General features: G+C 40.4%; 1 protein-coding gene across 1 annotated transcript in view; it reads left to right on the top strand.

Moving 5' to 3' along the window:
* The window catches only part of ULK2 (unc-51 like autophagy activating kinase 2), a gene marked incomplete at both ends in the record, with an annotated part of 34,497 nt that overhangs the window by 4,717 nt on the left and 16,143 nt on the right, over positions 1–13,637 (top strand). Inside the window, 9 exons of the mRNA XM_080356953.1 lie at positions 6,025–6,057; positions 6,432–6,468; positions 7,638–7,811; positions 8,899–8,972; positions 9,851–9,952; positions 10,305–10,363; positions 10,671–10,753; positions 12,684–12,734; positions 13,111–13,199. Coding sequence (XP_080213079.1) covers positions 6,025–6,057; positions 6,432–6,468; positions 7,638–7,811; positions 8,899–8,972; positions 9,851–9,952; positions 10,305–10,363; positions 10,671–10,753; positions 12,684–12,734; positions 13,111–13,199 — 702 coding nt within the window. The remainder of the gene's footprint in view (positions 1–6,024; positions 6,058–6,431; positions 6,469–7,637; positions 7,812–8,898; positions 8,973–9,850; positions 9,953–10,304; positions 10,364–10,670; positions 10,754–12,683; positions 12,735–13,110; positions 13,200–13,637) is intronic.

The raw sequence follows: 13,637 nt of genomic DNA, 5'->3' as shown, positions 1-13,637 counted from the left end.
AACTCACCAGCGTGAAGTACATTGAGGTCCTTGGATAAAGTATTATACTAAAGTATGAAGGTATCAGTAAGTTATTTGGAATGTGCTATATTTAGGGCATGAATTTACAGTTTTGTGCAGTTCATGATCCCAAGTGTGTGCTGAGTAGAACTAATCTCACACAGTGCCAGACAGTGCCTGTTTTAGCAAATAATTTAGTTCAAAACCTCTTTAGCATGTCAGCCATCAGAATGAAAGCCTGTAATGTATCTGGGAGAGAGCGTTTTAGGAGACTGAATTAACGACTTCACTGCATGGAGTCTGAAGTTTGGTATTTGAACAGTAGTTTAGGGAGAACTAATTTCTAGTGTGTTATTGGAGAAACAGTATCTGAACAGAAATTGTTCCTTGTCTTAGCTTGTTGCTACATGGCAGATAAAATAACTGCAGCTGTTCCTGCTGCCTGTGAGAGCTGGTGGGAACGAAGCCCGTTGTACCCACACCTCAGCCTTTGCTCATACACAAGTGTCCGTGAGTTCCTATCAGGGGTGCTTGTGGAAAGAACCACGTTTATGTGTACATGTTGTTTTACCAGTGGGAATTAAGTATTGCGATTTGGATTACCCAAGGACTCCAGTTGGTCTGGCAGTATTGCATATATTTCTTGAGGTGGTTCCTTCAAGTATTCTTGTGTGTGCTCTTGATCTTGCTGTCTCACAGCTCGGACTACTTTTGTACTCTCATCACAGCTGTTTCTGAACTGTCGTCTTTTTAAGGAGAATGTCTCAATATCTTTATTTTTTTTCCCTTAGCAACTTGATTAAGGCCCTAGTGTTTCCACTGTGTGTGGAAATAGTCATACGAAAACATGCTGTCCAGACAAGTTTTCAGATGAAAAATCCTGCCCTGTAGAAACCGTGAAGGTTTTGAAATGCTCCCTGGCAGCTGATGCTCACTGCAGGTTTGGTTGTGACAATATTGGACTGCAAGGAATGACGCCAGTGTAGGCGTTGAAGGTTGGGGACAACCAGTTCCGATTTGTTTTGGCCCACAGAACCCCGGAGCTGAAGTTACTACATAGTCCTTAGCCTGTGGTGCCTAAATGCTGTAATTTGTATTTCAAAACTGTTTGAGAAGATCTTAAAGTGTGCGAGCATGTTAAATTCTTCGGTGTGAACAGTTTTGCTTTTCCTTTGTGCTGTGCAGTGGGCCAGTCTCTTTCACTACCTCCCATATATATGAGTATCTGGGTAGGAACAGCCCCAGGTTCCAGTATCAGTTGGCGAATGACCTATTAGAGAGCAGCGTAGGGGAAAGGGACCTGGGGGTCCTGGGGACAGCAGGATGACCATGAGCCAGCACTGGGCCCTTGTGGCCAGGAAGGCCAATGGTACCTGGGGTCGATTAGAAGGGGGGTGGTCAGTAGGTCAGAGAGGTTCTCCTGCCCCTCTACTCTGCCCTGGGGAGACCACACCTGGAATATTGTGTCCAGTTGTGGCCCCTCAGTTCCAGCAGGACAGGGAACTGCTGGAGAGAGTCCAGCGCAGGACAACAAAGATGCTGGAGGGAGTGGAGCATCTCCCGTGTGAGGAAAGGCTGAGGGAGCTGGGGCTGTGGAGCTGGACAAGAGGAGACTGAGGGGTGACCTCATTAATGTTTACAGATATCTAAAGGGTGAGTGTCAGGAGGATGGAGCCAGGCTCTTCTCAGTGACAACCAGTGATAGGACAAGGGGTAATGGGTTCAAACTGGAACACAAAAGGTTCCACTTGAATTTGAGAAGAAACTTCTTGTCAGTGAGGGTGACAGACACTGGAACAGGCTGCCCAGGGGGGTTGTGGAGTCTCCTTCTGTGCAGACATTCCAACCCGCCTGGACACCTTCCTGTGTAACCTCATCTGGGTGTTCCTGCTCCATGGGGGGATTGCACTGGATGAGCTTTCGGGGTCCCTTCCAATCCCTGACATTCTGTGATTCTGTGAGTTAAGTACAGCATTTCACATAACAGAAAATGAGTGATCGAGCTATTGTGGTACATTTCTCCATGGCTGATTGCTCTTTTTGCTCTTTTATGTGACTAATTGGCAGCTTGCATGCCATTTGAATCCGACAGGCACATGTCAACTGGTATTTAGGCTGAGACTTAACATGTAGTCAGAACTAACAAAATGTTCAGTCCTTTAGACATGAAAGCAGCTGAACACGTTAGAAGCTGCTGCAGTGGTGCACTCGCAAAGCACAACAAGAGTATCTGTAATACAGTAAGAAACAGCCTTAAAAAGATCTGGACCAGTCCTTCTTCAGTAAATCATTAGAACGTTTGCCAAATGTATTTAATGCTCAGAAAAAAATGAGGAGTGTATTCTTGGTCAAAAAAATTAAGCAAATATAGCACAAATTAACATATCAGAAAATTAATCAGATAATAGCAGTGCACAAGCTGTCAGGTTAATTCTCATGCTCTTGGGAGTCCAATCATAAACTACAGCTAAACAGAATCTGTAAACTTGGAACAAAAACCTAGTTAACTATTTCTGTGCCACAGTTTCTGGTTGGGCAACTCACTAGACTTCCAGCTTGTTCTAAAGGAGGACTCCCTAATCCAAAAGAAATCCAGGGTATGTTCCTGGCAGTATGTTAGAGTTCTAGCAACAGCTGTCAGCAGTAACCATGGATGTTTTGACTTCTTTTTCAATTAATGTCTTTAAAATGGAACTACTGTGCTGAGCCTGTGATTTGGGTTGGAACTTCACATCCCCTGAGACAACTGTTGGAAGTCTGGGATTAAAACACAGCATGTTTTGGCAAATACATGGCCTCTTAATCGCTTTCTAGTAGGTTTATCTGTTAGCTTTCAGAGTTGTAAAATGGTTTCCTATTAACCTTTGCTATCTTTTTCTTCAACTTGCAAGTAAAACCTGGATTCGGAATAAGAAGGAGCAAAAGTAGGTTTTTGTCAAGAAAACTTTAAGCAACAAAGCAAGGCATGCTGGGCAAAACTGTTCTGTAATTGTTGCAACACAACATACATTTGTTTAGCTTGATTATTTTTCTAGGTGGAAGTGTAAGCCAGAGCAACTCCAGCTGCAGGAATTTTGTGAACTGTATGTCAATGTAAATTTTTGAACACTTTGTTATCTGTTTCAGGAAGCAGTTTAAAATAGCTTGCTGGGTCAGCTTAATTCCTGAGTCTTAGATCTGAAACATGCTGGTTTACTGATCTTTTCCTATTTGAGCACTTTGCTTAGCAAGTCAACAGAGACCACAAGTCTAGAGGATGATCATGGAGACAGCTTTGTTTTTCAGCAGGATAATTTAGAAGGGAAAAATGCGTCTACAGAATTGACTGGTGTTTTCTGAGTGTATTCTTAAAATGGAGATCACATTCCCAGTCGGGCTGGCCGAGAACGGTAATGCAAAATGTGCAACTGCGAAGGGTTGAAGAACTTCAGCTGTTTTGAACTAAAGTTTGCATTGATCAGATGTTGAAAAGTGTCTGGTTATGAATTAAAGTTGGGATGAGATGCAGGTGGGGAGCTTGGTACCAGTACTGCTCAAAATATTACTTCTGCAATATGAATTAGATGTGACTTTTGACCAGTCTGGGGAAAACTCATCATGGGGAAAACTCTAATCTGCTCTGCTAATTTAATAAAAAAAGATGATCCCAGCTACAATAAGGAAGCACACTCTACTTCTCACTATGACTTTAATGCAGTGACTTTTTTGTTATTATTAATCAAGAATCTCAGTCAAAAAAAAGATGAATAATGCTATTTGTGGGAAATCTAGTGTAGTTTGTAGGAATGACTTTCTTTAAACAGGTGAGGACTAGCACAACAGGACAATTTGTCAGCTCCGTGTTTCTGAAAGGAGCAGTTTCATTTGAAAGGACTTTGTTTCCGAAGGAATCCAGAAAACACATTCTCTTAGTTCTGTGATGGATGAATAAACGTCTGTCATGAGCTAAGCATTACATACTGCAATAAGCTGCTGTTTTTGTACAGAGTGTGTTGTGAGTGGAGGCACTGACGCTGTGGAACATCTATTTCTGATTCATGGGATTGCAATGTTCGGCTGGAAATCCACTTGCTGAGCTGCTTTCTTGTCACCGGCAAACGGACCATTTCCCTGCTGCTTAGTTGTGTTATTCTTCTACATATCACAGTTTTCTTTAAGTTGAATGATCCTCAGCTGGCAGAATTTTCAGTTTGATAAATGGGGATCTCAGAGTTGCTTTTTGGCATCATTGGGGTTCCTAAAACAGCGTTTGTGTCTTGGAAGATGTTGTTGCAAAGGAACAATGTAGAAAGAAACAACCTATATCATTTTGTATCCTCAGTAATTTACAGAGCAAGTAATTACTTATCTTTTTTTTTTTACTTTAATGTATACACTTAGGTTTTGAGGTATTTACAGGATTGCAAATTATGGTTCTTGTTGGCAACAGCTGTTACAGAAACACTGAACAAATGGGACTTCTGAAATGTGATCTACTGCTGCTTTAATATTCTATATTGGTTGGAGTTTGCCTTTCATTTCCAACAGATTTGACTAATGTTCCTAGAAACTTGCTTTCTTTGAAGCTGATTTCCAAACGTAAACAAATCTGTGATGTGCTTGATGTTCTGAGCTGGAAAGAACCTCACATGCATTTCTGTAACACAGACGAGGGTGGCTGAACTAAATGTTTCCAGAAAGTGAAGCAGCCTAATACAGTCTTGAATTAACCTTAAAACATCCAGTTCATCTTGAACCGCACTCACTGCAGTTATTTGCGGTCGATACCTGTATCTGTGATGGATTGGTAGAAATCGACTTTACTGGTTTGTACCATCCATGCGCTCTGGGCTGTGCTTGGTAGTTGGTTTTCATAGCTTGGGCCCATGGGCCCATTTTTCCTTTATTTTTCTACAAACTGTCAAGTTTTGTTTGTTTTTAAAGTGAAAGGGAGGTAACATACTATGTAACTAAAACCATCACCCTGTTTATTGTCTACTTGCCTTATGTTTCCTTCCAGTTCCCTTTGTGTTCTTTCCTTTCAGTCTTACCTCACAGGGCAAAAATGCTTTTACTTTATAGATCTCCGAGTGTCTCCAACTTTGTAGGCACAGCAGAACTATTTTATGCAGGAGACTTTGTGGAAAACAATGTTGATTATTGGCATAGACAGGTAGGCTCTTTCTTCCCTCACACAAAACAAATATTTGTCAAAAAGATAAATGTTCTTGTTAGTCGGGTTTACGCACAGACATTTTTACTGCGTTTTTGTGGAGCCTGTAGATAATTTACAGTAGAAGTTAGCTAATCTGTCTTTCAGTAACTTCCACCCAGTTAGGAGGGAGGGAATTCAGGTTGTAAATAGGTCAAAAGGGGTCAGTGCTTTGGAAAATCTGAGTGCAGAATATTCCGCCTTGGCCATAAGGCATTTAGGTCCATGGCAAGGATGCACTTCTGCCAGTGACTTGCTGAGAGAGATGATAGTTTACAGATGTATCCATGGATCCTGAAAAACAGCGTTTGGGAATCGGTTCATTCAGTTAACCGCTCTGTGTTTGTGACCGACCTTCGCCTGCTCAGCTGGCAGAACCAGAGCTCGTGTGACCCAGGAGTGGGGAACCAAACTTTGGAATTCCCCCCTAGAAAACTGCTGGTCGTAGTCAAATTGTCTTGCTTGCAGTTTGTAGCTTTGTCTAGTACATTTGTGACTAAATATCACTGTCCTGTTAGTGACTCATTTCAGTGATGTCTGATAGTGGAAGTTCACTTATTTCTAAGAGCTCTTAATAAGAGGTTGTGTTGATAGAATAGTCCAAGGCAGCTGAAAGCTAAGGGAGCAACATCTTTTTACATCTACTAATGCTTTTGAAAAATGTGAAATACTTAATGGTGGGGAACGTACGTATTTGCTACCCTCTAAAATAGTGACTTTAACATAAGGTGTCTCGGTTGATTAAAAATCTCGTGTTACACTTGGTTAATGCAGGTACTGAAGGCTTTGTCTTGTCACATTCTTAAATGGGATTTGTTGTCTTTCTCTTTTAGGAAATGCCCAATTCTGTCTTTTTGGTAATGGAGGTATGTGTTAACATATATGTTTCTTTCTGCCTGATTTTAAAGATGATTTTTAGACAAAACTTGTGTTTTTTCACAACCGCGAAATAACCATGACTTGTTAAAACAAGCAATTCGGAAAACTGCGTTATTAATTTCCTATGCACTGCTGAATTTATCAGCAGTGTTTGTTCCACGATTTGGTTTCGTTTTATGATACTGTAAGTGTTGATGAAGTATTACACCTTAAATTATTAATTACGAATAATTGACGAAACAATTCTAAGGCAAACAGCTGGAAAGGATCTTCTAATGTTCATGAAAATATTACAAAGTAAAAATTATATAGCAAGCATTTTAGTCCTTGTGTTTTGAATAAAAACCTTTCTTTTTAACAGTACTGCAATGGTGGGGATTTGGCAGATTACTTACAAGGTAATTGATTACTGTATTTCCCGATTAAGAAGCTGTTGCGTTACATGTTTGTATTTTGTATTCCTGTGATCCATTGGTGTTCCTCTGAGGTTGTTTTTGCTGATGGTTTAGATGTTTTTCAGTCCATGGAATGTCTACGATTCCACAGTGTGTGTCCACCCTGGTGTGATTTTAGAGTAACTGAATTCCCCAGGAATCTCTTGAGGGTCTATTGTGTCCAGCCAAGGTCAGCAGCAAAGAGCTGTTGGTTGTGTTTGTGTTCTATCCTGCGAACCTAAAAACTAAATTTTGAAGCTGCAGGAAGACAGGAAGTATTGCATTTATTCCAAATATTTCCCAGTGTTTTTAAATGCAACTCATAATTGAAAATAAAGCCCACAAAGTAGCAGTGAGGTGAATAAAATAATGCACAGATGGAAAATGCTTTTTGCCACTGGTTTCAAAACAGCCGAATGTAACATTCGTTTATTTGTAAATGAGGGGGAAGGTGTAGCTAACCATAAATAACGTGCTGAAAAACATATGGTTTTCTCTTTCTAAGGTTGTACTTTGGGGTCTGCTCCCAGTGTTTTGATTCCACCTGCTTTCTTTTCCTATATGTGAACTTAAAAAATACTGAATTACTTATATAATAATGCTGTCTACAAAGAGGCATTTCTTGCTTAGGAGAAATTTCATCCTTCAACATTGCTCTGCCCAAAGTTACAGAATCGTGACAAGTGGATTCTTTATTACAAACAAAATCTTGAGCAGAGATGTTAATCTTCATGTTTTTCTTGATGAAAATATTCTTCTCCTTGTGTTGCATCTCAGTATGTTGAAGGAATCTTTTTGTGAACAGCTATTGTTATGGTAACTGTGTATATTAAAAGCCTAATTCACTTCCCATTAAAATCCTTGGTAGGACTCATACAGTATTATCCTGTGTTCAGTACTTTTTCAGCCTACAGAATAAGGTAATACCTTCTGAAGAGGCTTTTTGAGTGGAGTGGTTATCTGCATCCCCATAATTTGTTTAAAGAAGAGGTTTTACAGCTTCAGGCTGTAACATGATTGTAGATACATTTAATGTTCTAAATTGTCAAGTTCTTTTATTTTCTTGACTCCTTAGCCTACATAATAATAATGGTATTTATTTTCTCATCTGCTAATGTGCATGTTCTTTCCAGCCAAAGGAACTCTCAGCGAAGATACCATCCGAGTGTTCCTCCAGCAGATCGCAGCCGCCATGCGGATTCTGCACAGCAAAGGAATCATCCACAGGGATCTTAAACCACAGAATATTTTGTTGTCTTACGCCAGTCGCAGGAAGTCAAGCGTCAGCGGCATCCGCATCAAAATAGGTAAATACGCTTTTCTCTGATCTAAAGGTAAATCGTCACTGATTGTTTCTGTACTCAGAAGTGTCATTGTAGTGAAAGCGCAGAGGGTGTACTGGATATAGTGTGTATTAAATTGATGCAAATCAGACTGTAAGTCTAGAATGATGAGCTTCATGCTGTAATGCAGATTCTCACTATTACAATGATTGAGTCATAAAGACGTTTTTGATTAAATCTGTAGGAAAAAGAAACCCATTTAGCTGATGTTTCTGCTATTAAACTACGTTAATTAGACATAAATCTGTAACCTTTGAGACTTCGGGTAGCCTTTAGCCCATTTCAAAACTGTGTGTATGTGAACTCCAGTTGCAGTTCCAGCTGGGAGTTTTGTGCTAGAACTTCCTAAGGGTTATTTGAGAAGTTTAGAAATGTAGGTTATGACCTATTTTTGGCAGATGGAGGTTTGGCACTGTAACTGGGGAGAGATGTCATCTCCTCAGGATGCTACCAAACTCCAGAGGACACTGCAGGAGTTCTAATTTCTCATTGTCTGTTAAGTGTCTGTTTAAAAACACCTTATTTTTACCAAGTTTCTATGCTTTTGCACAACCAAAATATGAGATCTCTTCCAACTCCATCTTCTGAACAGCACAGAGCAGACAGAGCAACTTCTCTCACTGTCCCTACTGAATAGTTCCAGGCTCTTTTTGCCTGTGTGGAAAATTCAAGCATCGGAAACTTAAACTTTTACCTGATGTGATTTCACTGAAGCAGATTGTATATTCCTCATTTTTAATGAACCATTTATATTTAGCGACTGACTTTAATCCTTTCCTGCTGACGCCAGACAGCACGCTCTGCAGCTGGGGAGATGGCTGAGCAGCAGTTTGTGCAAATTATGCCACTGCTGTTTCTTGGCTTGCTATTTGGAATACATCATGCTTTCAGTGGAACACATATTTTACAATTCCATGTAGTTTGCTTTATATTATACCTGTCTTTTTCTCTTTAACTGGTAATTGTAGCAGATTTCACTAAGATCATTTCTAGACTTCAAAAATTTTAAAATGATCTTTCTTTTCATTGACAAATGTGTTTCTTTACATAGCTGACTTTGGTTTTGCTCGTTATCTGCATAGCAACATGATGGCTGCAACTCTGTGTGGTTCCCCTATGTATATGGTAAGCGACAGTGTATTTCAGATTATGGTGTTTATCTCAAACGTTCTCCTACCAGAACAAAATAATTTACTGCTTGCAGATCGACAAATGCCTAATGTTGCTTCAGAAGTATTGGGGAGTATTTCTTGAGATTGTTAAAATCAGAGAGACATTGAACATTACTTAGCACTGCAGGGAGGAAAAATCTTAGAGAATTAAAAAGCAATGCATCTTAGAATTCATTTTTTTGGCAGCATCATTCCCACTTACATACTTTATTTTCCCTGAAAACAGGGCATTATCTCCTCCTCAGTTTCTAAGAAAGTAAAAAGTGATGAAGTACAGGCTAGAAGAGCTTTACACTAGTAGTTAAAAAACTACTTGATGTTTTCATTCTAGTTAATGTATTCTCTCACATTTGTGGTTGGTTTTGTTTTTAAAAAACTATTTGGAGTTAATTGCCATTAATTTTTACTAAATGTTGTGGTAGGCAATCAAGCTCTGAACTGTCTGACTTCAGCACTACCGCTACTGTCCTGTATGGTCATGGGAAGATCATTTTGCTTTCCCTTGTTTTTGTATATGTAAAATGGTGATAATGATATTTCTTACAAAATGCTTAGTTATATATCCACAAGGAGAACTGCGTAAGTCACTTATCTCTTATTCCCACACATACCTATCACTGGATGCTTTCTTTAGAACATCAGCGTTTCTAGTTTTCTGTGTTTTGAAGCATAGCTTTCATTCTAGATAGAACTATTACCTTTCAAGTCATGTGATGCAGATTAAAATGCCAATTTTGTCTTACAATAAAGTGGTCTCTGCTAATACTGTAGAATTCCTCTTGCTGTGTCTTTGCTTTCTTTTGCCTTCTGAGATTTTGCTGTTCTTTCCAGGCCCCTGAAGTGATTATGTCTCAACACTATGATGCTAAAGCAGACCTATGGAGCATAGGAACTGTGATTTATCAGTGTCTTGTTGGAAAACCACCTTTTCAGGTAACACTTTATTTCTTTTCCCTCTTTTTAGTCTCATGGAAATTCCTAGGGCTTTTCCTTCCGGTCATGAAAACAGAATTAGTGATGTTTGGGTGTAGTGTTGGAGATTCAAAGGCCAGATCGCTTGAGGATCCTGAGGGAGAAGTTGCTCGTATTTGGTCTGTAATGTCCGTGTGTTCAATCCAGAGGAAATACGTAAAAATATGCAATACTGAAGTCACTGCTGTGCTTGGGGTTTTCTCCTTTAATGCCCATATGCCAAAGCCACCTTTTTGTGTATGTGCGCATACGTACGGAAGCTACTTTTCTCTGTGAAACTGAGCTTTAATTAATGTACATTTTTATTTGACAGGCCAATAGTCCTCAAGATTTGAGAATGTTTTATGAGAAGAACAGGAATTTGATTCCTAGGTATGTCACCATGGCCTTTCCTGTCACTTACATCTGTTGATTGAACACTTTTTCACCTTTGGGAATGCCTGGGATTCATAATGATGTTGGATGTTGCTGGCTGACAGGGATGTAGTACGATACCAGTGACTCGTGTTGCATCTTGCCTTTGTACCTGGCTGAGTTGAAAGGGTCCTGTACTGTATAGAGCGTGTGTAGCGAAGACTTAGGGACCTGGCAGAATGCTGACTCCTGAAATGTAACGTACTATGCATTATTTAATGCAGGTATTCAATTTAATGCATGCTTTGCTTTCTCTTGTGTGCAGTATTCCTAGGGAAACATCAGCTTATCTGGCTGACCTGCTGTTGGGTTTGCTTCAGAGAAACCAAAAAGACAGAATGGACTTTGGTATGTAGCTTTTCCTTTTGCTCTCTTGACTTTCCTTGTTACTTGTATTCATGTCAGGCATTCCCGGGTTTTGTTTTTGCTTATGAAACTTCAGCATTGCTCTTTTTTTAATGCATGCAAGCTTGGTCTTGCTGTACTGAAAAACACAAATTGACTCATTCATCACATGTGGTCCTTGTGTATTTGTGATAAGAAGACTGACTGGTTAGGCTGTGGAGAGAGAGGAGGATTCAAAAGGTGTTCTAGTTCTTCACTTGAGGCTCGAGACTCTCCTAGCTACAGTTGTTTTTTCCTTTTCAATTCCCGCCGTGTTTTGCTCCAATAAATATCAGACCTTTTTTGTTGTTTGTTTTTAGTAATTTGGAATTTAAAACATCCATACCAGCATAATTAAGGTGCTGCTCTTCTGAGAACCAGGCATGGGTGTTTGTGTGTAGATGTGACTGACGCAACTCCATTTAACTGCTCTATGTAAAATCCTAAGTAGAAGTCAGATCCAGAAAAAGCTCATGAAAATTGGGTAAAATGTCTCAATGATAGTGACAGTATTGGAGGTTGATACATAAATCTGTATGTGTAGAAGTAGTAATACATCACAAACATGGACTTTGAGTAACTGATTCCACTCTGCGCACTGAGTGTGCTGATCCCTACAGTTTCTTCAAACATGGGAAACTCCCTGTGTTGTTTGTGGTAGTGGGAGAACGCGTTTGTGCTTAGAAAGAAAAATAGAAAGCAGAGTGGCCGTGATGAAAGTCGTGTTTTCCTTGGCTGAGCCTCGTAAATGGCCTCAAAGGGGCTGCTCTGGAATGTGCTTAGCCGAGGGAGTGAGAGGGAGAGTGCAGAACTGAGCCCGGTTGCCTGTTGTTAAAGTAAAAATAGCATTGGAAATCTTGTTGATCTTCCAGCAATATAAAGTAGAACAGCAGGTGTTGTACAAAAGCTCACGAACACCTGATCCTTGTGTCGAAGTTAATCATTACATTGTTCCTGCGTTAGAGCTGGCCTCCCTTCTTATCGAGTGGTGGAAGAAAGTGGTGTTGAAGGAAGAGGAGATACTGCAGGCCTCAGATTCTTTCTTTTTTTTTCCCTGTTATTTGCTGGGGTCTGATGAACAGCGTTGTTTTTCCTCCACTGTCAGAACGTTAAAGTTCACAAAACTCAGCAGCTAGCTTCTTCCAGCCCTCAGTTTCCCCTAACTAGCTAGAAGTTGCTTCTTGGAGAATGAAACTTTCCATGTAATCTCCTAGCCAACTGGTTATGCCAGGTCGATTAAATACATCTCAGCACGCCCATTTACAACAAAAGCAAAATGTTTCTGTTGTAACAGCAACAAGTTAATTGAGGAAATTGTTGAAGAAATTGTGCTTAATTTGGCTTTAAGCTGTGAACCAGCTGCTCAGGTTGTGCTTTGTTGGGAAGTGGGAAGGAGAACGGCTGCTCCTCCCTTGTGATTTTTGGCCACCTAAGAAGTGGCATTAACGGGTTCAGAAATAAGCATTCAGTCCTTGGGAAAGGCAGAAGTGAAAATAGTTTCAGTGTTTGATGTGTGAGATGCTCATAGTTTTGAAGAGAAATTACAACTGAGTTAGTACCATATTGAACAATGAGGATGTAATTTCATGGTGAGTATAGAATGGCTTCTTGTGTGCATGACCCTTAAGTGCAGTCATAAAATGCCCCGCAGTAATTGTCTGATTTGCCTTGCTGCCTGTTGTTTGAAGTTATTCAATTGATTTTTTTGTTTCCTTTCCAAATGCTATAGCAGCATATAACATAGAAAGCTTTAATCTTTTATAAGCGCTTCACCCTCTGGCTGTGAAATATTGATTTTGGGAAGGCAACCATTTATCACTATCTGCAATGTAGTCTGTAAATTCTGTGTCATTTGTACCTTCACTCACCGCAGTTGTTGTTTCTTGTTCTATAGAGGCATTTTTCAACCACCCTTTCCTGGATCAGATTTCAACCGTCAAAAAGTGTAAGTAGTTTTGTTATTCCCCTTATTTGTGTAAATGATGAATGGTGGGGGCTGGAATGGAGAAAGATCTGCCAAGTGTCACGCTAAGTGTTCATGGGACATTTTCCTGAGTCTGAGTTGTTGTTGTGCTCTATTGTGAGCCTAAGTGTTGAATCCTTTTTTGTATTATGCCAGACTGAAATGTGATACTTATTTACTAGTTCCTTTGGCATTTCAAATGAACTTAAATACCCTCGTGTGTTGAAGGATGTGCTGTGCTTTTAAGTTGCATGAGGGTTTATGAATGAAAAGCAGTGAGGAAATGAGTTTGTTTGAAATTCAGCCTTTCAAAATCTTTGTCCTGGTTTTTTCTTCCCCTTGGGTTTTCCTCGTGTAGCGTGTCCTGTGCCAGTGCCCACGTACGCAGGCTCAGTCTCCGGCAGTTCCTGTGGCAGCTCGCCTTCCTGCCGCTTTGCTTCTCCTCCAGTAAGTTCTCTGTTTTACAGAACAATCTCTAGAAAATATTTTCTATAATGTTTATCCAAGAGTTTATCCAGTTCTGGGCCCCTCAGTTCCAGCAGGACAGGGAACTGCTGGAGAGAGTCCAGCGCAGGGCAACAAAGATGCTGAAGGGAGTGGAGCATCTCCCGTGTGAGGAAAGGCTGAGGGAGCTGGGGCTCTGGAGCTGGACAAGAGGAGACTGAGGGGTGACCTCATTAATGTTTACAGATATCTAAAGGGTGAGTGTCAGGAGGATGGAGCCAGGCTCTTCTCGGTGACAACCAATGATAGGACAAGGGGTAATGGGTTCAAACTGGAACACAAGAGGTTCCACTTAAATTTGACAAGAAACTTCTCAGTGAGGGTGACAGACACTGGCCCAGGCTGCCCAGGGAGGTTGTGGAGTCTCCTTCTCTGCAGACA

Source organism: Nesoenas mayeri, assembly GCF_963082525.1.
Source record: "Nesoenas mayeri genome assembly, chromosome: 20".
Classification (NCBI taxonomy): Eukaryota; Metazoa; Chordata; class Aves; order Columbiformes; family Columbidae; genus Nesoenas; species Nesoenas mayeri.
The sequence above is the reverse complement of the archived record's forward strand: the minus strand, read 5'-3'. Positions and strand labels throughout refer to the sequence as shown.